The sequence below is a fragment of the Eretmochelys imbricata genome, unplaced genomic scaffold (genome assembly GCF_965152235.1).
Source record: "Eretmochelys imbricata isolate rEreImb1 unplaced genomic scaffold, rEreImb1.hap1 Scaffold_34, whole genome shotgun sequence".
Classification (NCBI taxonomy): domain Eukaryota; kingdom Metazoa; phylum Chordata; order Testudines; family Cheloniidae; genus Eretmochelys; species Eretmochelys imbricata.
Genome location: NW_027554346.1, coordinates 566,663 through 590,988, shown reverse-complemented (window position 1 = coordinate 590,988; position 24,326 = coordinate 566,663). Strand labels below are relative to the sequence as shown.

The 24,326-nt window shown below is 58.6% G+C and overlaps 1 protein-coding gene across 1 annotated transcript in view; it reads right to left on the bottom strand.

The window, feature by feature from the left end:
- Positions 1-440: 440 nt before the first annotated feature.
- Positions 441-24,326, bottom strand: part of ATP2A1 (ATPase sarcoplasmic/endoplasmic reticulum Ca2+ transporting 1) — a 39,588-nt gene continuing 15,702 nt past the window's right edge. Inside the window, exons 8-21 of the mRNA XM_077806870.1 lie at positions 23,509-23,806; positions 23,136-23,302; positions 22,945-23,033; positions 19,765-19,867; positions 7,583-7,714; positions 7,070-7,195; positions 4,629-4,847; positions 3,469-3,804; positions 3,053-3,273; positions 1,628-1,830; positions 1,460-1,545; positions 1,087-1,220; positions 887-1,004; positions 441-620 (exon numbers count right to left, since the gene is read on the bottom strand). Of these exons, the coding sequence (XP_077662996.1) occupies positions 441-620; positions 887-1,004; positions 1,087-1,220; positions 1,460-1,545; positions 1,628-1,830; positions 3,053-3,273; positions 3,469-3,804; positions 4,629-4,847; positions 7,070-7,195; positions 7,583-7,714; positions 19,765-19,867; positions 22,945-23,033; positions 23,136-23,302; positions 23,509-23,806 (2,412 nt within the window). The remainder of the gene's footprint in view (positions 621-886; positions 1,005-1,086; positions 1,221-1,459; positions 1,546-1,627; positions 1,831-3,052; positions 3,274-3,468; positions 3,805-4,628; positions 4,848-7,069; positions 7,196-7,582; positions 7,715-19,764; positions 19,868-22,944; positions 23,034-23,135; positions 23,303-23,508; positions 23,807-24,326) is intronic.

The window sequence follows — 24,326 nt, the reverse complement described above, 5'->3', positions numbered from 1 at the left end:
TCCCCCTGCTCTAACCACTGGACCCCACTCCCCTGCCAGAGCTGGGATAGAACCCAAGAGTCCTGACTCCTATTTTGCCATTCTAACCACTGTACCCCGCTTCCCTCCCAGATCTTGGATAGAACCCAGGAGTCCTAGCTCCCAGCCCCCCTGCTCTAGCCCCAAGAGCAGTAAGCACCCAGCTCTGTGCAGCTTGCTCTCTGTGGTGCTGGGGCTGTTCTGGGCCCGTTTGAGCTGCCCTGATGGGTCTGTTACATGGCAGGTGATGCTGATGGTTCGTGGTTAGTGGTATGGAGGGGATGGAAGACAGAGAAGGGGGTGGCACCCTGGTGCCAGCTGGAGCTTGGGGGCAGGTCCCTGCGCTGTGTCCCATCGGGTGGGACTGGCATCTGCACAAATTCACAACACAGCTCCAACTGATGAATCCTGCTGGGAGGCTCCTATGGGGCTGCAGCTGGGCCAGGTGACCCAGGCCTGCCCCATGGCAGGGATGCATCCTTACCTTCCAGGTAGTCCCGGGCGACAAATTTCAGCACCTCATCCAGGAGGATGACAGGGAACGAGATCTTCAGCACCACAAGCCAGTGGGTCAGGTCCAGTGGTGTCAGTTTGAAGATCATCTGGGCGGGGGGGGGGACAGCAAAGCGGGAGGAGGAGGTCATGGGGAGAACAAGGCAGGGGCACTCGAGCCTGGGGAAATGTCTCCACAGGGCAAGCCCAGAGCCTCTGGTGCTGGGGATGGGCAATGCCAGAGCCCTGGGGAGCAGGGCTCAGGGAGGGGTGGGAGCAGATGGGACCTTCTACCATTGGCGGTGAGAGTAACCCGCCCCTCCTCCCCCCGCCTGGGCACTGTGCTGCACAGGCACCTGGGCAGGGCCGCACTTACGGGCAGGGGGTCGACGTAGAGGATGAGGAAGTGCAGGGACATGGAGAGGCAGATGGAGCTCAGCAGCCAGATGTTCACCCAGGGTGGCATGCGCACCAGGGACTGGTTCTCAGACAGGCTGTGCAGAGAGAGCAGCAGAGTGAGCGAGGGGCTGGGCCGGTGGGTGGGGAGGGGAGGGGAGGGCAGGGAGGGGTCCTTGCCTGTTGAGGGCGTTGCACATCTCGATGGTGACCAGCACAGACAGGGCCATGGTCATGGGCACAGGCGACTCGAATACCTCGCAGTCCAGCCCCTCAAAGTCCACGTTTTCCTCCGTGCACTGCATGAAATGGGACTGGGGGGGAGGGGGGTGTCAAAATGCAGACAGCACAGTGCTGCCATCCGAACTCCTGCCCCACACGGCTCCTTGCAAGGGACACAGAATCCCCCCCCTCCCCCGCCCGAGCACAGGCCCCCCAGCTCTGCACTGGGGCATTGGGGCCAGCACTGACTGCTGGGGAGAGCACCCAGCTGAGCCCTCCCCACACACACACAGCACAGGCCCCCCAGCTCTGCACTGGGGCCAGCTCTCACCAGCTGGTGATAGGAGACGCCAGGACCATCTTCTGCATAGAGGAACCACCAGGCAGCGGCACCCACCGTGGCAGCTCCGACGTAGCCTGTGGGCAGAGCAGAGAGGGGAAGCATGAATGCGGGGCAGAAGGGGATGGGGCTTTGCAGGAGAGGGTGGGAGGGCTTTACCGCCAATGGTCATGTAGCGGAAGAAGAGCCAGCCACTGATGAGGGGTTCCTTGGGGCTGCGGGGCGGCTTGTCCATGATGTCCAGGTCCGGGGGGTTGAAGCCCAGAGCAGTGGCCGGGAGCCCGTCAGTCACCAGGTTCACCCACAGCAGCTGCACGGGGATCAAGGCTTCTGGAAGGCCCAGAGCAGCTGTGAGAAAGATACTGTGGGGAGACAGGGGGAGTGAGAGACAGAAGAGGGGCAGGGCTGGTGTGTTTGGGGGGGGCAGGGCAAGGTGTCCCGGATCTCCAGGATCAGTGCGACACCCCCAGCTTTGCAGCCGTCTCTAGGGGTCTCCTTCAGTGTGTCAAACCCCCTGGTGTGTCCCTCTTCCTCCAGGGTCAGCCACACGGCCTCACTGCCTCCTTGGACTGGATCTCTGGGCTGCAGCCTCCTGCTTCCCCCGTGAGCTCTGCCCAGTGAGTCCCGCTGAGCCAGACCCTGGCAGAGACGCGCCCACGCTGCCAGGACGGTGCCCTCACCCAGCATGGCAGGGACAGTCCCTCAACACTGGCGCACAGTCAGGTGTGTTAGTCAGCTGGGCAAGGCACAGGGAGCCCTTAGGGTCGCGCAGAGGGGTGCAGGTTACAGCCCAGTCCATTCTGCTCAGCCCAGAGCCCTGCCAGGCTGTGGGGAAACCCTTGGCACAGGCTCTGTCTGTCTGTCCGTCCCTCTGTCTGACCTGCTTGGCAGGTCCCAGGTAAGAGCTTCCAGCAGGCAGCCCTCTATTCCCCTACCCGCACCTCAGCCCCTAGTCCAGATGGAGCTGGATCTCTGCTCAGCCTCCAGCTGAGAGGCGGGGAACCCATCGCCTGCTGGCTGGGTGGGCGCAGCGGACCATGTCCTGGGGAGGGGCTTCCATTGTTCTGATTTTTCATTGAGGGGGTGGGCCTCAGCCAGCCCACTGAAATCGCCTCTCCCTGCTCAGTCAGTGAGGTGACACACACTGTGGTGAGAACAAATTTAGCCCCGCCCTGCCCCAGGAAGCCATGCAAAATACAGGGGAAACTGAGGCCCACATAGGACTCAAAAACACTACAGAAAATTCCCACTTCATCACACAAGGCTGGTGTGGCTGGGGGAGGGGAAGGACAAGTCAGGTGTGGCTGGGGGTTGGGTGGGGGCAAGTCTGGCGTGGCTGGAAGGAGGGGAGGGACAAGCTTGGCATGGCTGGGGGAGGGGAAAAGAGGGGAGGGACAAGGCTGGCGTGGCTTGGGGTGAGGGGAGGGGAAGGCTGGTGTAGGTGGGAGAGGGGAGGGGACGTCTGGCATGGCTGGGGAAGGGGAGGGAGAAGGCTGGCGTGGCTGGGGAGGGGAGCGAAGGTTGGCATGGCTGGGGGTGGGTTGAGTGGACAGGATGGTTGCAGTCGGGGGGCGGGGCACTCACCATACGACCTCGCCCACGTTGGAGGAAATGAGGTAGCGGATGAACTGCTTCATGTTGTTGTAGATGGCCCTGCCCTCCTCCACGGCAGACACGATGGTGGAGAAGTTGTCGTCAGCCAGGACCATCTCGGAGGCCGTCTTGGCCACAGCTGTGCCAGAGCCCATGGCGATGCCGATCTCGGCCTTCTTCAGCGCAGGGGCATCATTCACCCCGTCGCCTGTCTGTGTGTGAGAGGGGTAAGCCACTGAGTGTGGGATCCCCAAACCCCGCTGACCCCCGCATCCCTGAGCTCACAGTTCCTTAGCACAGCCTGTCTCCTCCTGCCATGGCAGGGACCCTCTTCCCTTCCCCTGCTCTCTGCCCCCACCCCAGTGATCCCATCCTCACTATGGCACCCCCCTAGGGTCCCCCCTCACCATGGCTGTGATCTCATCAAAGGACTGCAGGAACTCCACGATCTTGGATTTGTGGGTGGGCTCGACACGGGCGAAGCAGCAGGCCCGCTTGCAGGCCTCGCGCTGCTCAGCGGGGGGCAGGTCGTCGAACTCGCGGCCTGTGTAGGCCCTGCCCATCACCTCCTCCTCCTCGGTGAAGATCCCGATGCGGCGGCAGATGGCGATGGCCGTGCCCTTGTTGTCCCCCGTGATCATGATGACGCGGATGCCGGCGTCACGGCACAACTGGATGGAGCCCATCACCTCCTTCCGGGGTGGGTCCAACATCCCCACACAGCCCACAAAGGTCAGGTCCACCTTTGGGGGGGGAGCTATTAGCACATGCTGAGCCCATAGCAACCCTCCAACCAGACCCCAGCCAACCCCCATCCCCCAACCCAACCCAGACCAGCCCCAATCCCCCCCCACCACACCCCAACCAACCCCTGCCCCATCCCGCAACCACTCCCCAACCATCCCCCATTCCCCAACCATGCCCCAACCAGTCCACCAGCCCCCAAACATGCTCTAACCAAACCCCGCACACTCCCCCATCCATGCCCTCAACCATACTCCCATCCCCCAACCCCACCCCCACTCTCCCAACCAACCCTCCCCATCTCCCAAACACACCCCAACCACCCCACCCCATTCACCCAACCACACCCCCATCCTCACCCCCAACTGCCCTATCCATCCCCTAACCACATCCCCACACTCACCCCCAAACCACGCCCCAACCACCTCGCCCCCATTCCCTGAACCACTCCCTAAACAACCCCCCAGCCCCCCACTCCCAGCCCTGAACCAACCCCTGCTTTCATCTCCCCAAACCTTCCCCAACCACGCCCCTGCCTTCATCCCCCAACTATGTCCTAACCAACCCCCATGCTCATCCCCCCAAACAATCCCCACCCTGACCCCTCAGCCACTCTCCAACCAACCCCCCAACCACTGCCCCAACCAACCCCCACCCTAACCCCCCCAACCACTGCCTCAACCAGCCCCCATCCGACCCCCCAACCACTGCCTCAACCAGCCCCCATCCAACCCCCCAACCACTCTCCCAACCAGCACTGACCCCCCGCAAACACTGCTCCACCATCCCATGGGTGGGGGGCGGGGGGGGGGCTGAACCTGACCTCATACTCGACAAACTTGGCAGAGTCCTCCAGCACCATGTCCTCTCTCCTTGGGGGGGTGTCACGTGTGGCCAGAGCCAGGCAGCGCAGTGTGTCCCGCCCCGTCCCCCACTCCTTGATGATGGTCAAGATCTTGTCTTTCACCAGGGGCGTGAGGGGGACACGGGTGGTGCCCACTCGGACATAGTTACAGCGGTCAATAACCCCCTCAGGGGCACCCTTTGGGAGCAAGAGCATGAGAGAGAGAGAGAGAGAGATGGACGGACAGACAGAGTGAGGTGGGGACAGAGCAAGAGACAGACGGACAGAGTGAGAGACGGATGGACAGAAAGAGAGGCAGACAGACAGAGAGAGAGGCAGACAAACAGAGCGAGAGAAGGATGGACAGAGAGAGAGGCAGATGAACGGAGCCTAGCGGGGACAGAGTGAGAGATGGACGGACAGAGAGAGATGGATGGACGGAGCCCAGCGGGGACAGAGCAAGAGATGGATGGACAGAGAGAGAGGCGGATGGACGGAGCCCAGCGGGGACAGAGCAAGAGACAGACGGACAGAAAGAGGTGGACGGACAGAGAGAGAGGCGGACGGACAGAGCGAGAGGCGGGCGGACGAAGCCCAGCAGGGACAGAGCAAGAAACGGATGGACAATGTGAGAGACGGATGGACAGAGAGAGGCGGATGGACGGAGCCCAGTGCAGACAGAGCGAGAGACAGACGGACAGAGAGAGAGGCGGATGGACAGAGTGAGAGATGGATGGATGGAGCCCAGCGGGGACAGAGAGAGAGACAGATGGACAGAGAAAGAGATGGATGGACGGAGCCCAGGGAGGACAGAGCGAGAGATGGACGGGACAGAGAGAAAGGCGGACCGACAGAGTGAGAGTCAGACAGCCAGAGTGAGAGATGGATGGATGGAGCCCAGCGGGGACAGAGCAAGAGATGGATGGACAGAGAGAGAGGCGGATGGACGGAGCCCAGCGGGGACAGAGCAAGAGACAGACGGACAGAAAGAGAGGTGGACGGACAGAGAGAGAGGCGGACAGACAGAGCGAGAGGCGGGCGGACGAAGCCCAGCAGGGACAGAGCAAGAAACGGATGGACAATGTGAGAGACAGATGGACAGAGAGAGGCGGATGGACGGAGCCCAGTGCAGACAGAGCGAGAGACAGACGGACAGAGAGAGAGGCGGATGGACAGAGTGAGAGATGGATGGATGGAGCCCAGCGGGGACAGAGAGAGAGACAGATGGACAGAGAAAGAGATGGATGGACGGAGCCCAGGGAGGACAGAGCGAGAGATGGACGGGACAGAGAGAAAGGCGGACCGACAGAGCGAGAGTCAGACAGCCAGAGTGAGAGATGGATGGATGGAGCCCAGCGGGGACAGAGTGAGAGGTGGATGGACAGAGCGAGAGATGGATGTACAGAGAGAGAGACGGATGGACGGAGCCCAGTGGGGACAGAGAGAGAGAGACGGACAGACAGAGCCAGAGACGGATGGACGGAGCCCAGTGGGGACAGAGCGAGAGATGGACGGACAGAGAGAGAGACAGATGGACAGAGAGAGAGGCGGACGGAGAGAGCAAGAGACAGACGGACAGAGAGAGAGATGGACGGACAGAAAGAGGCGGACGGACAGAGCCCAGCTGGGACAGAGCGAGAGACGGATAGACAGAGAGAGAGGCGGGTGGACAGAGCCCAGTGGGGACAGAGAGAGAGAGGCGGACGGACAGAGTGAGAGACAGACGAACAGAGAGAGGCGGACGAATGGACCCCAGCGGGGACAGAGAGAGAGAGACGGACGGACAGAGTGAGAGACGGATGGACAGAGCGAGGCAGACGAACGGACCCCAGCAGGGACAGAGCGAGAGACAGATGGACAGAGAGAGAGGCGGATGCACAGAGAGAGACGGACGGACAGAGAGGCAGACAGACGGAGCCCAGCGGGGTCAGAGCGAGAGACGGACGGACAGAGAGAGGCAGATGAACAGACCCCAGCAGGGACAGAGCGAGAGACGGACGGACGGACAGAGAGAGGCGGACGGACGGAGAGAGACGGACGGACAGAGAGAGAGGCGGACGGACGGAGCCCAGCGGGGACAGAGCGAGAGCGGGACAGGCCGAGAGAGATGGAGTTTGGGGAACAGGGCTGCACGGGACAGCTCAGTTCTCCACTGGCTCCGGCTCCCTGACTGGCAGGAGGTCACCGAGAGATAAGGAGGCTGGTACCCAGAAGCCCCTTCTCAGAATTGTGGGGCCATGTGGCTCCCCCTGGTGACAAGCTAGGCCTAGTAAACAATAGGGGCATTCCCAAAGGGTTTGGATAAAAGACAGAGCATCCAACCCACCGTAGCTCTGTGACACTGGGTACCCTGGTTTCCGTGGGGATAAGAGGAGGCAGCTGGGGGATACCCAGAGTACCCTGGTTTCCGTGGCACTGACCTTGACGAACATCTTGTTGCTGACAGCTGCGCGGGAGGCCTTGGCAGGGGAGCAGTACACAGACATGGACTTCCTGTCACGGGAGAACTCCAGGGTGAACTCCTTCTTCATCAGCTGCTTAATCACCTGGGGAGGGCAGAACAGGGGCTAATGGGGGAGCAGTGACCCCCAAAAAGCACCAGACATGGAGCCCAGGGCAGCTCCTCCCCCCAACTCAGGGACTACAGGGACAGACCCTAACCGGCCAGCCTGTGGGAGGGAATGGGGGGGAATAGACCAGACCAGGAGAGTGTGACTCCCTGGGGAGCCCAGCACAACACATCTCCTGCTGAGCCAGATGGGAGGAGGCAGAGTGGGTGGTTATGAATAGTAGGGGGGCAAATGCTCACACAGTTGCAGGCATTGGCATGGTGGGGAGGGGCACTGGGGGGTCTTGGAGGGGGCAGTGGGGTGGTATCTGGGGCAAAGGTGGGGTGGTATCTGGGGCAAAGGTCCTGGTGGATGAACACTTACAGAGTTGCAGGCATTGGCGCGTTCCACTTTGGACAGACTCCGCACATCTGTGTTGAAAACATTCATCTTCTCCACCAGGCAGGTCAGAGCCGTCTCGGTGGCTTCCCCCACCTTCTCATAGGCACCCTTGGCCTGGAAGTACATGCAGCAGGTCAGGGACGGGCGTGTCCAGGCAGCAGGGTGGTCATGCGGGATCTGGGTAATGCTGGCAGGTGGGCAGCAGGATGGGGGATGCAGGTGGCCCAGGTAGGGCCGGCACTAGACCAAATGTCACCCCAGGAGAGGAGCATCTTCAGCACCCGCACCCCCCGCATTTGTTAAACTTCTGAATACCTTATATTTTATTACATTTGTAGCCCATTTCACAACTGTGAGGCACAATGTGCATGCATGATTTATCCCCGTCATATAAGACAATAAATTTGCACACTAGGATCTGTAAAATCTGTATTTATTCATGCGATATATAAGCAGATAAAAAAATTGTTTCCTCTAAACTTATAGAAACCTTTTAATTTTAAGAATAGCTGAAATGTACTAACATCAAGAAATGGAACTGTGCACTGACCTTGGGTGGACTTGTGTTAGTTAGTGTTACAGTAGGTGACAGGTTTAGAAAGTTAACCCTAGTCCTTTGGTTCAAAAGGTGGCTTTTCTCGCCTTTGCCCTCATGAACTGAAGCCCAGCGTCCGAGAGATCCAAAGACTGGCCAATGGTATTTTCAAGTGATAAAATAGCAAGTGATGTCAATCTCTCATTGGCCATCATCGATCGAAGATGTGTTTTAATGAGCCTGAGCTTTGAAAAACTGCACTCACCACTCACAACTGTGACTAGCAACATGAGCAGAATCCTCAAAGCTCTCCACACATTAGGAAAAGAGTCTTTTAGCTCTGCATCATGAATGAATTGGAGAAGTTGGAGTGGAGAGCGCCTACCAAGTGGTAAAATGTTATGGATGTGGTCCAATTTGACATAGAGGTCTTTATCATTGATGTCTGAATATTCCCCATGTGTCAGCATCTGGTGAAGGTTTGTACAATTGTTCAAGAGTGTTTTCCTGTCTGCCAGCAGGTTATTAAGGTCATACAACACCCTCCCCCCGATCTTTTTGTGGTGCTTCAATTGTCCGAACCTTTCTTCGTTGGACACTCAAGCAGTGTCAATGAGTGAGCAAAAAAACTCCCTCTTGAATTTTTCTTCTGAACATCCCATCACCTCATCTCTACCCTCGTAACCAAACTGTCTCTTCTTCCAGTGAACATGAGTTTCCTTTAAGACAGGCTCAACTCCTAAGTTTTCTGCCATTTCTTTGGCAGCAGTGATGGCATCTTCAAATCAAAGCCACAGCAAAATCAAGGCAGCTTCTCATCTGTAAGGGACTGCGGAAGACCTTGTTATGGCCTAGCTAGGGAACTTACGCTTTCTCGAGGCTGCCCGGTCACTGTAGGACATGGAGAACCAACTTTAACTGGTTTGAGGCCGGTTTTGTCTGCCTTGCATGGCCCGTTGCCAGGTAGCGGAAAGCCCCCTTAGGGAAGTACCTAATTATATATTCATGAGCTGTTTCTGTGTACTGCTTATTATGGCTCGCTGGTTGCCCCTTCGTCAGACTCCGTCCCAGGCAAGTGTGCTGGGTTCTCCACCTCCGTGACAGCAATGCTGGGAGTCCCTGTTGTGGGTGTGTCACTAACCTTCAATAAAGCAAATAACTCGCTGCTTAGCTGCGTGTGGGTCTCGTTTTCTCAGAATGCCCCTGCCGGCCTGTGGCGCTTCGAATACCTTGGCCCAGAACATCATCAAAGTAGTAGCGATCGCAATGTCCATCGATTGAGTTTCTAGTGCCATGCTTACAACATTTGCTTGGAACAGGATATCATGCCAAACCACAATTGAGACCAGACATTTGAAGTCAGTGATCTGGTTTGCCAAGCTTGGCACCTCATGCTGCATTCCGGCCTTGGCTTTACTTGACTGCGACCGTTCCGTCAAGCATTGTAAACCTCAGTCACTTGGTACCTCACACTGTCAATGCGACTCTCCCAGTGAGTGTCACTTAGCAACTGCACCATTCGATTTGTAACAGTGTCCGTGAGGATCTTCCACCGATAGTTGATGCTGAAAACCAGACGTATATCTTTTGCAGTACTCCAAAGAGAGATACTGAATCTAAAGATGACAAAGCTGTGTTTGACATAACCAGGTTGAGGGAATGGGCGCCACAAGGCACGAAGAAAGCCCTTGGATTCAGAGCAAGGATCCTTGCCTGGCCACCACTGTTTCTTCCCTTCATGTTTGCGCCATTGTCGTAGTGTGGCCACAGCAGTCCTGAAGCTTTCAGAGAATCATAGAACATTAGGGTTGGAAGGGACCTCAGGAGGTCATCTAGTCCAACCCCCTGCTCAAAGCACGACCAATCCCCAACTAAATCATCCCAGCCAGGGCTTTGTCAAGCCTGACCTTAAAAACCTCTAAGGATAGATTCCACTTCCTCCCTAGGGAACCCATTCCAGTGCTTCAACACCCTCCTAGTGAAACAGTGTTTCCTAATATCCAACTAGACCTCCCCCACTGCAACTAGAGACCATTGCTCCTTGTTCTGTCGTCTGTCCCCACTGAGAACACACGAGCTCCATCCTCTTTGGAACCCCCGTTCCAGTAGTTGAAAGCAGCTATCAAATCCCCCCTCACTCTTCTCTTCTGCAGACTAAACAATCCCAGTTCCTTCAACCTCTTCCCATAAGTCATGTGCCCCACCCCATAACCGTTTTTGTTGCCCTCCGCTGGACTCTCTCCAATTTGTCCACATCCTCTCTGTAGTGCGGGGCCCAAAACTGAATGCAGTACTCCAGATGTGGCCTGACCAGTGCTGAATAGAAGGGAATAATCACTTCCCTCGATCTGTTGGCAATGCTCCTACTAATGTAGCCCAATATGCCATTAGCCTTCTTGGCAACAAGGGCATACTGCTGACTCATATCCAGCTTCTCGTCCACTGTAATCCCCAGGTCCTTTTCTGCAGAACTGCTGCCTAGCCAGTCAGTCCCCAGCCTGTAGCAGTGCATAGGATTCTTCCATCCTAAGTGCAGGACTCTGCACTTGTCCTTGTCATCAGATTTCTTTTGGCCCAATCCTCCAATTTGTCTAGGTCACTCTGGACCCTATCCCTACCCCCCAGCGTATCTAACTCTCCCCACAGCTTAGTGTCATCCTCGAACTTGCTGAGGGTGCAATCTCATCTTATTTTATTCTCATTCAAAACGTTCATGAATAGTTCTGTTAGGCCTTTTCCAGTAGAGTCAGAAACAGATGAAGTGTTCCTTTCCTTGGATACAGCCATCCTCGTCGTCAACAAATCTTACTGTAAATGGCATCTTTTCACGGCGACTGTTGGGAGTGCAGTCCATTATTATAGCGTAGTACATTGCTTTGCTGAGCTGCATCAATGTGGTAACAAGCACCTTCCTTGCCATTAAGTCAATCAATTCATTTTGAATTGCTTTGCTACAGTAATGGTCCATTGCTTCTTTACGAACTATTCATAGTAGGTGTTCAGGCATGACATCGTCGTATTTCACAAGGAGCTCTACCAAACCAAGGAAATTACTGTTATGTTCAGTGAACAACTTATCCAAGGAGCCCCGGAAAGACAAATTATTCTTTGCAAGGAAGAGCATTGGTGTAGTTTGGGGGGGGGGGCTGTAGGGAGGGCACTGCCCCCCCAAAAGAGGCGAAGTGCAGGGAGTTACATGGGGTCATGTGTCATTTCACGCCCCCATTTCTGCGAGCGTGGTGCTGCCCTTCAAGAGGAGGGGAAGGGGCTTCCCACGCTGTGCCTCCCCCTCCCACCCTCTCCACATGGAGCAGATGTTCTCCAGGTCTCTGCCTTGACAGCTGGATGCCGCCTCCTGGGTCCCTAGTGCCTGCTTGTTTCCTGTACAAGCAGGAGTGCCTGTGGGGGCAGAGGCAGGGCAAGAGGTGGGGTGGGGTGGGGGGAAAGAGACAGTGGAGAAGGGGGGGTGGGATGTGGAGGGGAGGGGAAGAGAAGGGGAGGGATATGGGGCACGGGACAGTGGGGAGTGGAAACAGGGGGGGATGGGGAAGAGAAGGGGATATGGGAATGGGCTTTGGTGGGTGGGAAGCAGGAGCCCGGCATGTGGCATCCCTGGGACAGCAGCAGCAGCAGCAGCCTCAGCGGGGAGCAGCGACATGCAGTGCCGGAGCAGCCGCCAGCACCAGCTGGAGCTCCCCTGTTAAGCCATCCTGTCCCCCAAACCAGTGAGCCAAGGGAACTGGCTTCAGTGTGTGTGTGTGGTTTCCTCCCCCCCCGCCCCCCCGCCGCCCCACATATAACAGTCAAGCTACCCCTACAAGGAAGAGGGTAATTGAGATCAGACGCTCGAGCACATTCCTCCAGTGCTGAGTTGCTATGTTAATAATGCACTGGTTTTCTGCACCTGTGCATTTATTCAGCTTGAGCCTTGACTCGACCTCCATCCATTTGGAGTAGGCTGTAAAATGGCTGAGTGACTTTTCATGTTGCTTCAGATCATCAGCTAAGTTACGCCAGTAACTTGTATCCGGAAAATGCAAGCAATGATTTGGCATTCTTGTCAAACGTTTTGCAACAAACCCAGAACACTTTGTCTGTTGCTTTCGAGCATACTAGCCAACGCCTATTCAGTGTCTCCCATTCTCGAGCACTGTACCACAGTGTGACTTTGAGAAGTGTCGCTTCTGCTCATTTACTGGAAAGATCAAACCCTCTATTCCCCCCCACCCCCCCGTTCCAAATTGTACGATCCATATTGGCAGAATTTAGGATCGCCGGCCATAAAGCAAGATCTGATGTATCGAGTTGTGGTGTGTGATTTTTCTCACTGCTGTTTCATCGTGGAAGGCTGATTCTTCTTTACCATTTCTCTCCTTTTAATGTAAACCAGATTTCTCTTTGTTATTACTTTTCTTCCTTTTCATGTGAGCCACATTCTTCTTTATCTTCACTCGCCTTTACGCCGCCAGGAAAACTGGACGACTGTCCATCACTTTCCTCACGTTTCCATTGCTTATCTTTTAGTAAATCAGCTAATTCCTTAGTAATAGGACTTCCATCATTTGTTGTTACTAACAACAAAAACAGCACCCCAGTGCCTGCCCCTAAATCTGTCCGTGGGCCCAGGTAGGAGTGAGAGGGATGGGGGGTGAGGGTGACCTAGGAGGGAGGAATCCAGGGTGACCCAGACGGGGTAGGAAATGTGGGGTGCAGGGTGTCCTGGGGGGTACAGGGTGACCCAGGTGGGGCAGGGAATGGGGGATCTAGGGTGACCAGGCAGGGTGGGGAATGGGGGTTGCAGGGTGATGCAGGTGCGGTGGGGAATAGGGGGTGCAGGGTCACGCAGGTGTGATGGAGACTGGGGGTTGCAGGGTGACCTGGGGGGTGCAGCGTGACCCAGGCAGGGTGGGGAATGGGGGGTTGAGGGTGACCCATGTGGGGTGACCTGGGGGGTGCAGGGTGATCCAGGCAGGGTGGGGAATGGGGGGGTGCAGGGTGACCCAGGCGGCGTGGGGAATGGGGGGTGCAGGGTCATGCAGGTGTAATGGAGAATGGGGGTTGCAGGGTGACCTGGGGGGTGCAGGGTGACCCAGGCGGGATGTGGGGAATGGGGGGTGCAGGGTGACCTGGGGGGTGCAGGGTGACCCAGGTGGGATGTGGGAAATGGGGGGTGCAGGGTGACCCAGGCAGGGTTAGGAATGGAGGGTGCAGAGTGACCCAGGCGGGGCGGGGAATGGGGGGTGCATGGTGACCGAGGCAGGATGTGGGGAATGGGGGGTGCAGGGTCACGCAGGTGTGATGGAGAATGGGGGTTGCAGGGTGACCTGGGGGTGCAGGGTGACCCAGGCAGGGTGGGAAATGGGGGGTTGAGGGTGACCCAGGCGGGTGACCTCGGGGGTGCAGGGTGACCCAGGCAGGGTGACCTGGGGGGTGCAGGGTGACCCAGGCGCGGTGGGGAATGGGGGGTGCACGGTCATACAGGTGTTATGGAGAATGGAGGTTGCAGGGTGACCTGGGGGGTGCAGGGTGACCCAGGTGGGATGTGGAGAATGGGGAGTGCAGAATGACTCAGGCAGGGTGACCTGGGGGGTGCAGGGTGACCCAGGCGGGACGTTGGGAATGGGGGGTGCAGGGTGGCCCAGGCTGGGGGGGGAATAGGGGGTGCAGGGTCACGCAGGTGTAATGGAGAATGGGAGTTGCAGGGTGACCTGGGGGGTGCAGGGTGACCCAGGTGGGGCGGTGAATGGGGGGTGTAGGGTGACTCAGGCAGGGTGACCTGGAGGGGTGTAGGGTGACCTGGGGGGTGCAGGGTGACCCAGGTGGGATGTGGGAAATGGGGGGTGCAGGGTGACCCAGGCAGGGTTAGGAATGGAGGGTGCAGAGTGACCCAGGCGGGGCGGGGAATGGGGGGTGCATGGTGACCGAGGCAGGATGTGGGGAATGGGGGGTGCAGGGTCACGCAGGTGTGATGGAGAATGGGGGTTGCAGGGTGACCTGGGGGTGCAGGGTGACCCAGGCAGGGTGGGAAATGGGGGGTTGAGGGTGACCCAGGCGGGTGACCTCGGGGGTGCAGGGTGACCCAGGCAGGGTGACCTGGGGGGTGCAGGGTGACCCAGGCGCGGTGGGGAATGGGGGGTGCACGGTCATACAGGTGTTATGGAGAATGGAGGTTGCAGGGTGACCTGGGGGGTGCAGGGTGACCCAGGTGGGATGTGGAGAATGGGGAGTGCAGAATGACTCAGGCAGGGTGACCTGGGGGGTGCAGGGTGACCCAGGCGGGACGTTGGGAATGGGGGGTGCAGGGTGGCCCAGGCTGGGGGGGGAATAGGGGGTGCAGGGTCACGCAGGTGTAATGGAGAATGGGAGTTGCAGGGTGACCTGGGGGGTGCAGGGTGACCCAGGTGGGGCGGTGAATGGGGGGTGTAGGGTGACTCAGGCAGGGTGACCTGGAGGGGTGTAGGGTGACCCAGGCGGGGTGGGGAATGGGGGGTGCAGGGTCATGCAGGTGTAATGGAGAATGGCAGTTGCAGGGTGACCTGGGGGGTGCAGAATGACCCAGGCAGGGTGACCTGGGCGGTGCAGGGTGACCCAGGCGGGATGTGAGGAATAGGGGGTGCAGGGTGACCCAGGCTGGGTGGGGAATAGGGGGTGCAGGGTCACGCAGGTGTGATGGAGAATGGGGGTTGCAGGGTGACCTGGGGGGTGCAGGGTGACCCAGGTGGGATGTGGGGAATGGGGGGTGCAGGGTGACCCAGGCTGGGTGGAGAATAGGGGGTGCAGGGTCACGCAGGTGTAATGGAGAATGGGGATTGCAGGGTGACCTGGGGGGTGCAGGGTGACCCAGGCAGGGCGGGGAATGGGGGGTGCAGGGTGACCCAGGCAGGGTGACCTGAGGGGTGCAAGGTGACCCAGGCGGGATGTGGGGAATGGGGGGTGCAGGGTCACGCAGGTGTCATGGAGAATGGGGATTGCAGGGTGACCTGGGGGGTGCAGGGTGACCCAGGCGGGATGTAGGGAATGGGGGATGCAGGGTGACCCAGGCGGGGCAGGGAATCGGAGGTGCAGGGTGACCCAGGCAGGGTGACCGGGGGGGTGCAGGGTGACCCAGGAGGGATATGGGGAATGGGGGGTGCAGAGTGACCCAAGCAGGGTGACCTGGGGGGTGCAGGGTGACCCAGGTGGGATGTGGGAAATGGGGGGTGCAGGGTGACCCAGGCAGGGTTAGGAATGGAGGGTGCAGAGTGACCCAGGCGGGGCGGGGAATGGGGGGTGCATGGTGACCCAGGCAGGATGTGGGGAATGGGGGGTGCAGGGTCACGCAGGTGTGATGGAGAATGGGGGTTACAGGGTGACCTGGGGGTGCAGGGTGACCCAGGCAGGGTGGGGAATGGGGGGTTGAGGGTGACCCAGGCGGGGTGACCTCGGGGGTGCAGGGTGACCCAGGCGGGGTGGGGAATGGGGGGTGCAGGGTCATACAGGTGTAATGGAGAATGGGGGTTGCAGGGTGACCTGGGGGGTTCAGGGTGACCCAGGCAGGGTGGGGAATGGGGAGTGCAGGGTGACCCAGGCAGGGTAGGGAATAGAGGGTGCAGGGTCACGCAGGTGTAATGGAGAATGGGGGTTGCAGAGTGACCTGGGGGGTACAGGGTGACCCAGGCGGGGCAGGGAATGGGGGTGCAGGGTGACCCAGGCAGGGTGACCTGGGGGGTGCAGGGTGACCCAGGCGGGACGTGGGGAATGGGGGGTGCAGAGTGACCCAGGCAGGGTGACCTGGGGGGTGCAGGGTGACCCAGGTGGGATGTGGGAAATGGGGGGGTGCAGGGTGACCCAGGCAGGGTTAGGAATGGAGGGTGCAGAGTGACCCAGGCGGGGCGGGGAATGGGGAGTGCATGGTGACCCAGGCAGGATGTGGGGAATGGGGGGTGCAGGGTCACGCAGGTGTGATGGAGAATGGGGCTTGCAGGGTGACCTGGGGGGTGCAGGGTGACCCAGGTGGGATGTGGAGAATGGGGAGTGCAGAATGACTCAGGCAGGGTGACCTGGGGGGTGCAGGGTGACCCAGGCTGGACGTGGGGAAATGGGGGGTGCAGGGTGGCCCAGGCTGGGTGGGGAATAGGGGCTGCAGGGTCACGCAGGTGTAATGGAGAATGGGAGTTGCAGGGTGACCTGGGGGGTGCAGGGTGACCCAGGTGGGGCGGGGAATGGGGGGTGTAGGGTGACTCAGGCAGGGTGACCTGCAGGGGTGTAGGGTGACCCAGGCGGGGTGGGGAATGGGGGGTGCAGGGTCATGCAGGTGTAATGGAGAATGGAAGTTGCAGGGTGACCTGGGGGGTGCAGAATGACCCAGGCAGGGTGACCTGGGGGGTGCAGGGTGACCCAGGCTGGATGGGGAATAGGGGGTGCAGGGTCACGCAGGTGTGATGGAGAATGGGGGTTGCAGGGTGACCTGGGGGGTGCAGGGTGACCCAGGTGGGATGTGGGGAATGGGGGGTGCAGGGTGACCCAGGCTGGGTGGAGAATAGGGGGTGCAGGGTCACGCAGGTGTAATGGAGAATGGGGGTTGCAGGATGACCTGGGGGGTGCAGGGTGACCCAGGCAGGGCGGGGAATGGGGGGTGCAGGGTGACCCAGGAAGGGTGACCTGAGGGGTGCAGGGTGACCCAGGCGGGATGTGGGGAATGGGGGGTGCAGGGTGACCCAGGCTGGGTGGGGAATGGGGGGTGCAGGGTCACGCAGGTGTAATGGAGAATGGGGGTTGCAGGGTGACCTGGGGGGTACAGGGTGACCCAGGCGGGGCAGGGAATGGGGGATGCAGGGTGACCCAGGCGGGGCAGGGAATGGGAGGTGCAGCGTGACCCAGGCAGGGTGACCTGGGGGGTGCAGGGTGACCCAGGCGGGACGTGGGGAATGGGGGGTGCAGAGTGACCCAGGCAGGGTGACCTGGGGGTGCAGGGTGACCCAGGTGGGATGTGGGAAATGGGGGGTGCAGGGTGACCCAGGCAGGGTTAGGAATGGAGGGTGCAGAGTGACCCAGGTGGGGCGGGGAATGGGGGGTGCATGGTGACCCAGGCAGGATGTGGGGAATGGGGGGTGCAGGGTCACGCAGGTGTGATGGAGAATGGGAGTTGCAGGGTGACATGGGGGTGCAGGGTGACCCAGGTGGGATGTGGAGAATGGGGAGTGCAGAATGACTCAGGCAGGGTGACCTGGGGGGTGCAGGGTGACCCAGGCGGGACGTGGGGAATGGGGGGTGCAGGGTGGCCCAGGCTGGGTGGGGAATAGGGGCTGCAGGGTCACGCAGGTGTAATGGAGAATGGGAGTTGCAGGGTGACCTGGGGGGTGCAGGGTGACCCAGGCGGGGTGGGGAATGGGGGGTGCAGGGTGACTCAGGCAGGGTGACCTGGAGGGGTGTAGGGTGACCCAGGCGGAGTGGGGAATGGGGGGTGCAGGGTCATACAGGTGTAATGGAGAATGGGAGTTGCAGGGTGACCTGGGGGGTGCAGAATGACCCAGGCAGGGTGACCTGGGGGGTGCAGGGTGACCCAGGCGGGATGTGGGGAATGGGGGGTGCAGGGTGACCCAGGCTGGGTGGGGAATGGGGGGTGCAGGGTCATGCAGGTGTAATGGAGAATGGGGGTTGCAGGGTGACCTGGGGGGTGGAGGGTGACCCAGGCAGGGCGGGGAATGGGGGTGCAGGGTGACCCAGGCGGGGCGGGGAATGGGGGGTGCAGGGTCACCCAGGCAGGGTGACCTGGGGGGGTGTAGGGTGATCCAGGCAGGGTGGGGAATGGGGGGTGCAGGGTGACCCAGGCAGGGTGGGGAAGGGGGGGTGCAGGGTCACGCAGGTGTAATGGAGAATGGGGGTTGCAGGGTGACATGGAGGGTGCAGGGTGACCCAGGTGGGATGTGGGGAATAGTGGGTGCAGGGTGACCCAGGCAGGGTGACCTGCGGGGTGCAGGGTGACCCAGGCAGGGTGGGGAATGGGGGGTGCAGGGTCACGCAGGTGTAATAGAGAATGGGGGTTGCAGGGTGAAATGGGGGTGCAGGGTGACCCAGGTGGGATGTGGGAAATAGTGGGTGCAGGGTGACCCAGGCAGGGTGACCTGGGGGGTGCAGGGTGACCCAGGCACGGCGGGGAATGGGGGGTGCAGGTGACTCAGGCAGGGTGACCTGAGGGGTGTAGGGTGACCCAGGCGGGGTGGGGAATGGGGGGTGCAGGGTCATGCAGGTGTAATGGAGAATGGGAGTTGCAGGGTGACCTGGGGGATGCAGAATGACCCAGGCAGAGTGACCTGGGGGGTGCAGGGTGACCCAGGCGGGATGTGGGGAATGGGGGGTGCAGGGTGACCCAGGCTGGGTGGGGAATAGGGGGTGCAGGGTCACGCAGGTGTAATGGAGAATGGGGGTTGCAGGGTGACCTGGGAGGTGCAGGGTGACCGAGGCGGGGCGGGGAATGGGTGGTGCAGGGTCACCCATGCAGGGTGACCTGGGGGGGTGAAGGGTGACCCAGACATGGTGAGGAACGGGGGGTGCAGGGTGACCCAGGCAGGGTGGGGCATGGGGGGTGCAGAGTGACCCAGGCAGGGTGACCTGTAGGGGTGTAGGGTGACCCAGGCGGGGTGGGGAATGGGGGGGGCAGGGTCATGCAGGTGTAATGGAGAATGGGAGTTGCAGGGTGACCTGGGGGGTGCAGAATGACCCAGGCAGGGTGACCTGGGGGTGCAGGGTGACCCAGGCGGGATGTGGGGAATGGGGGGTGCAGGGTGACCCAGACTGGGTGGGGAATAGGGGGTGCAGGGTCACGCAGGTGTAATGGAGAATGGGGGTTGCAGGGTGACCTGGGTGGTGCAGGTTGGATGTGGGGAATGGGGGGGTGCAGAGTGACCCAGGCAGGGTGACCTGGGAGATGCAGGCTGACCCAGGCGGGATGTGGGGAATGGGGGGTTTAGGGGGACCCAGGCAGGGTGGGGAATGGGGGGTGCAGGGTCACACAGGTGTAATGGAGAATGGGGGTTGCAGGGTGACCTGGGGGTGCAGGGTGACCCAGGCAGGGTGCGGAATGGGGGGTTGAGGGTGACCCAGTCGGGGTGACCTGGGGGGTGCAGGGTGACCCAGGCGAGGTGGGGAATGGGGGGTGCAGGGTGACCCAGGCGGGGCAGGGAAGGGGGGTGCAGGGTGACCCAGGCAGGGTGACCTGGGGGGTGCAGGGTGACCCAGGCGGGATGTGGGGAATGGGGGTGCAGGGTCACCCAGGCTGGGTGGGGAATGGGGGGTGCTGGTTCATGCAGGTGTAATGGAGAATGAGGGTTGCAGAGTGACCTGGTGGGTGCAGGGTGACTCAGGTGGGATGTGGGAAATGGGGGGTGCAGGGTGACCCAGGCAGGGTTAGGAATGGGGGATGCAGGGTGACCCAGACAGCGTGACCTGGGGGATGCAGGGTGACCCAGGTGGGTTGTGGGGAATGGAGGGTGCAGAGTGACCCAGGCGGGGCGGGGAATGCGGGGTGCATGGTGACCCAGGCGGGATCTGGGGAACGGGTGGTGCAGGGTCACGCAGATGTGATGGAGAATGGGGGTTGCAGGGTGACCTGGGGGTGCAGGGTGACCCAGGCGGGATGTGGGGTGTTCACCTCATTGTAATCCAAGGAGGAATCATTGCAGAGGGCACAGATAGTGGCCAGTTCAACCAACCCATCGTACTGCCCAGCCTTCACATGCTTGTCATTCTTCAGCCTGCAGAGAGACAGGGTAAGGGAGTGAGGGGGAGATGAGATGTGGTAAAGAAAGGGGGGTGCACAGAGATGGGGAAGGGGAGGGAGGGACAGGGACACACAGAGATGGGGGAGAGAGGGGACACCAAGAGGCAGCAATGAAGGATGGTGACAGATTGCCCCAGAGGGGAGGTCAGCGACAGAGTGGAGTCATGGGGATGGTGGGAGTATGGGGGTTGCATGGTGGCTGAGGATACTGGGGGTTTGGGTCATGGGAGATGCTGGAGTTAGGGATGTCAGGGGTCATGGGGGATGCTGGGGTTGGGAGAGTCAGGGTGTGACATCCTGTACTGCCATGTTGTAGCCAGACAGCCAGCCCCCCCACCCCCCCCCCCCCAGACCAGCATTGCTGGAAACACAGGAGGAAGCCGGAACAGGGCACTTAACATATATTCCAGCACAGCCTTTGAAGCTGTGAAAGCACAGGTGTGCTGCTACAGTGTGCCTCTGGGAGCAGATACAACGATTAAGCTCACAGCAGGCAGAGGCCCTGTGACAGACATGGCTTTTAGCCCCTACTAACTAGCGTGATGCACACACACCAACATCCTAGTTGGGAAAATATTTACCCTGATAAAAGAAATGTCCAGTAGTTGACACTTATTGTTTCTCTCCCTTGCAAGTGTAAACTACTCTTGCGAAAGCTGGCGTCACCCAGACAGACCAGCCTCAATTTGGCATAAGAAAGGAGAAAGAGAATAAAGGAGTACAGAGGTATAAGTAGGGGACCTACAGCACCATGATTTTTGAGTGCTTTTCACTATCTATCTGCTGGTCAGATAAGTGACAGCCTCCCAAGGCTTCTGCAGCTAAGAGGGTCCCTAAGCCTTGTCCCTTATTCGTCTTTCCGCGGAATTGAGTGACCGATCCTGGCTTGGCACCACTGGAATCGAGAGATGCAAGGAGGGTAAGAAGCACCCACACCTGATCTCCTATCTTTAGTGTACACATATTTTGAAATAGAGCTCTATACTTTGTTTTCTTTCTTTGGGATTGTGGCTTCAGTTTTGTAACTTGTTTGTGTGTGTAACATCTCTACATTTAAATAAGTAGGCACTAGCAATTTTGTAACCACGTGATTAGAATCTAGCTTAATAAATTTTGGTAACCATTTGTGCATAAGCCTGACTTGTTTTCTCTGGTTTACTGTAAAGCAGCCAACACAATTAAAGAACCTCAGCCGTTTTGGCTCTAAAGCCTGGCCATTAGGTGAGAGTACTAAGAGCCTAGCGTTGAGTTGTGCCGCCTCCACGGGGCAAACTCTTGGGGCACCTGTCAGTCAATCCTGGCTGCCCGCTGCGAAGGAGCTCTGAGCTCTAGCAGTTAAAGTCACGGGTGTGGAGAGGCTCTTAGTGCTGCCATTGGGGCACCTGTCAGTCAGTATTGACTGCCCGCTGCGAAGGAGCTCTGAGCTCTAGCAGTTAAAGTCACGGGTGGTTAGGACCTTGGGGCATCCGTCAGCCTAGCCCGGGCTGCCCGCCGCGAAGGGACAGTGCGTCCTAGCGGTTAAAGTCACGGATGGTATAAACGGGCATAGCTGGCACCTCACCAAACATCCTTGGCCGTCGGCTAACACATGTTCAGCACTTTTATATGGTTATGATATAATTTTGTACAAAGTATACCTTGTGAGGTATTATTTGAAAACTCATAATCTGCTGAACATCGTTGTCCCGTTAAAAGGTATATAAAAGCACTGCATGTAAAATGATGAGCTTTTACTATAAGTGTGTTGCTAAAATATGTTGTAATTCTGGAGAACACTCATAGACTTGCTGGAGGATTTTCTGCTCCTTGAAGTCTTTAAACCATGGTTTGAGGACTTCAATAGCTCAGACATAGATGAGAGGTTTATCGCAGGAGTGGGTGGGTGAGATTCTGTGGCCTGCGTTGTGCAGGAGGTCAGACTAGATGATCATAATGGTCCCTTCTGACCTTAATATCTATGAATCTATGACTAGCTCTCCAGAAAAAAACAAAAAAGACTGAGCACAAGTGCTCAAGAGCCATTACCTGTTTAATCGGGCATTCAAAAGAAGGGGGGAAGGTATAGACAAAAGAATTTACAATTCATATGAAGGACAGTTTACAGACTACATATGCAATGGAACTGCCTAACCCCATGACCCAGCAAGGATTTTTCCAGCAGAAGGGGTTGGGGTATAAGAATAGAGAACACACAACACACAAATACCTCTCCTCCCCCACCGCCACTCATGGCAGCAAGACCACATGAAAGACAATAGGAGAACTGGGGGTGGGGGTGGTAGTCCTGGTTGGGAGGCTTTCCAATTAGCACAGACTGCTGAAAGTTTTTGGGTGAGAGAAACCTTTTTGGTTTAAAACTATTAGCCTGGGTAAAGTTTAGGAAATAGATGCGTGTTAATCTTGTATTTCTTCTGTAACCCATTCTGACCTTTGTGCCTTAACACTTATAATCATTTAAACTCTCTCATTCTCTGGTTAATAAACTGGTTTTATCTAAACCAGTTTAAGTGTTTGGGGAATCTCTAGTCAGGTTAACAAGGCTGGTGCATGATCATTCCCTTTGATGGAATGACGGACTATTCACAAGCGTACACTGTTCGGGGTGGGGGTCCTGAGCAGTGTAAGATGCACATTTCTCGGGTGCAAGGCTGGGGCTAAGAATTTGCAGGTCATAGTTCAGGAGTGGTTGGGACCACATTCATGTAACTTTTCTGGGAGTGACTGTACATGCTAATGGCTGTGTGTGCGCAGAGTCTAGAGAAGCTGCTTGTCATTAGCAAGGCCGTGAAAGAGGCACTGTGGGCTGGAGAGTTAAGGGGACACAGCAGTTCAGTGGTTCAGGTTTTACCCTGGGGAGTGTCACACAGGGGTCATGGGAATGTCAAGAGTCATGGGGCATGCTGGGGTTAGGGGGATGTCAGGGGTCAGGGGGTGCTGGGGTTGGGGATGTCAAGGGCCATGGTGGATGCTGGGGTCAGGGGCCATGAGGGATGCTGAAGTTGGGAGTGTCAGGGGATGTAGGATGTCAGGGGGATATCGGGGGTCACTCACACTTCTCCCTCAGGGGCGTAGGTGGATCCGGTGATGCTCAACTCATTCAGGGAACAGACATCTCCCTCCACCTTCTCAACAACAAACATCTGCCAAGAGACACAGAGAGACAGGGTCAGGGCTGGCGGCCCATGGGGATGCGGGTCAGGGACACATGGGGGGGCTGTCCAGGGAGGGGGGGCACCCCTTACCTTGCACACAGACATCTGGTTGGTGGTGAGGGTGCCGGTTTTGTCGGAGCAGATGACTGAGGTGCAGCCCAGGGTCTCCACGGATGGCAGGCTCCGGACAATGGCGTTCTTCTTGGCCATGCGGCGGGTGCCCAGGGCTAGGCAGGTGGTGATGACCGCTGGGAGACCTGCAAGGGAGGGGAGCAGAGGTTAATGTCCAGTGTGTTACCATGGAGTCACTGCCAGGGCCTGCTCTGGACCGGGAAGGATCAGGGCTGGGAACAGCTGGAATCTGTTCACCTCCAGGGGGCTGCATATGGAGCCTGGACACTCAGGCCCTGGAATGGCTCCGAAGAGCAGGCAGACCCTAGGCCCCGCAGACACACAGACTGACCTTCAGGAATGGCGGCCACAGCCAGGGCCACGGCGATCTTGAAGTAGTAGATGGCACCACGGATCCAGGAGCCGCCGTGGACGGGGTCGTTGAAGTGGCCGATATTGATGAGCCAGACGGCCACGCAGATGAGCGAAATGACCTTGGAGAGCTGCTCCCCGAACTCATCCAGCTTCTGCTGCAGAGGCGTCTTATCCTGTTCCGTGGCTGCCATCTCATCCCGGATCTTCCCGATCTCGGTGCCCACCCCTGTGGCAATGACGATGCCCACAGCCTTGCCAGCTGCCACATTGGTGCCCTGCAGGGGGAGGCAGTGAGGGGTGTTGGCAGGGGAGGAGGAGCAGCAGCACCAACAGGGGGTATGCATGGAGACCCTGTGGAGCCCAAAACAGGGGACTGGGGCAAAGCTCTGTCTGGCCAGCATGGCTGGGGGCATTGGTGACCCCCAGGGGCAGGTCTCTAGTCTGGGGGCGACCCTGGGGAGTAGCTCTCTGGCTAGGTGCAGGGTGGGGGAAACCCAGGGATAGCTCTCTGGCTCGGGTACAGGGTATGGGTGACCTCGGGGGGTAGCTCTCTGGCTAGATGCAGGCTGGGGGTGACCCGGGGGTAGCTCTCTGGCTCAGTGAAGGTTGGGGGTGACCCTGGGGGTAGCTCTCTGGTTGGGCGCAAGGGTTGGGGTAACCCAGGGGAAGATCTCTGGCTGTGGTACAGGGTGGGGTGACCTGGGGGGGTAGTTCTCTGGCTGGGTGCAGGGTGGGAGTGACTCCAGCTGGGGTGCAGGGTGGGGATGACACAAAGTGGGGGGTTTTCTTAATGGT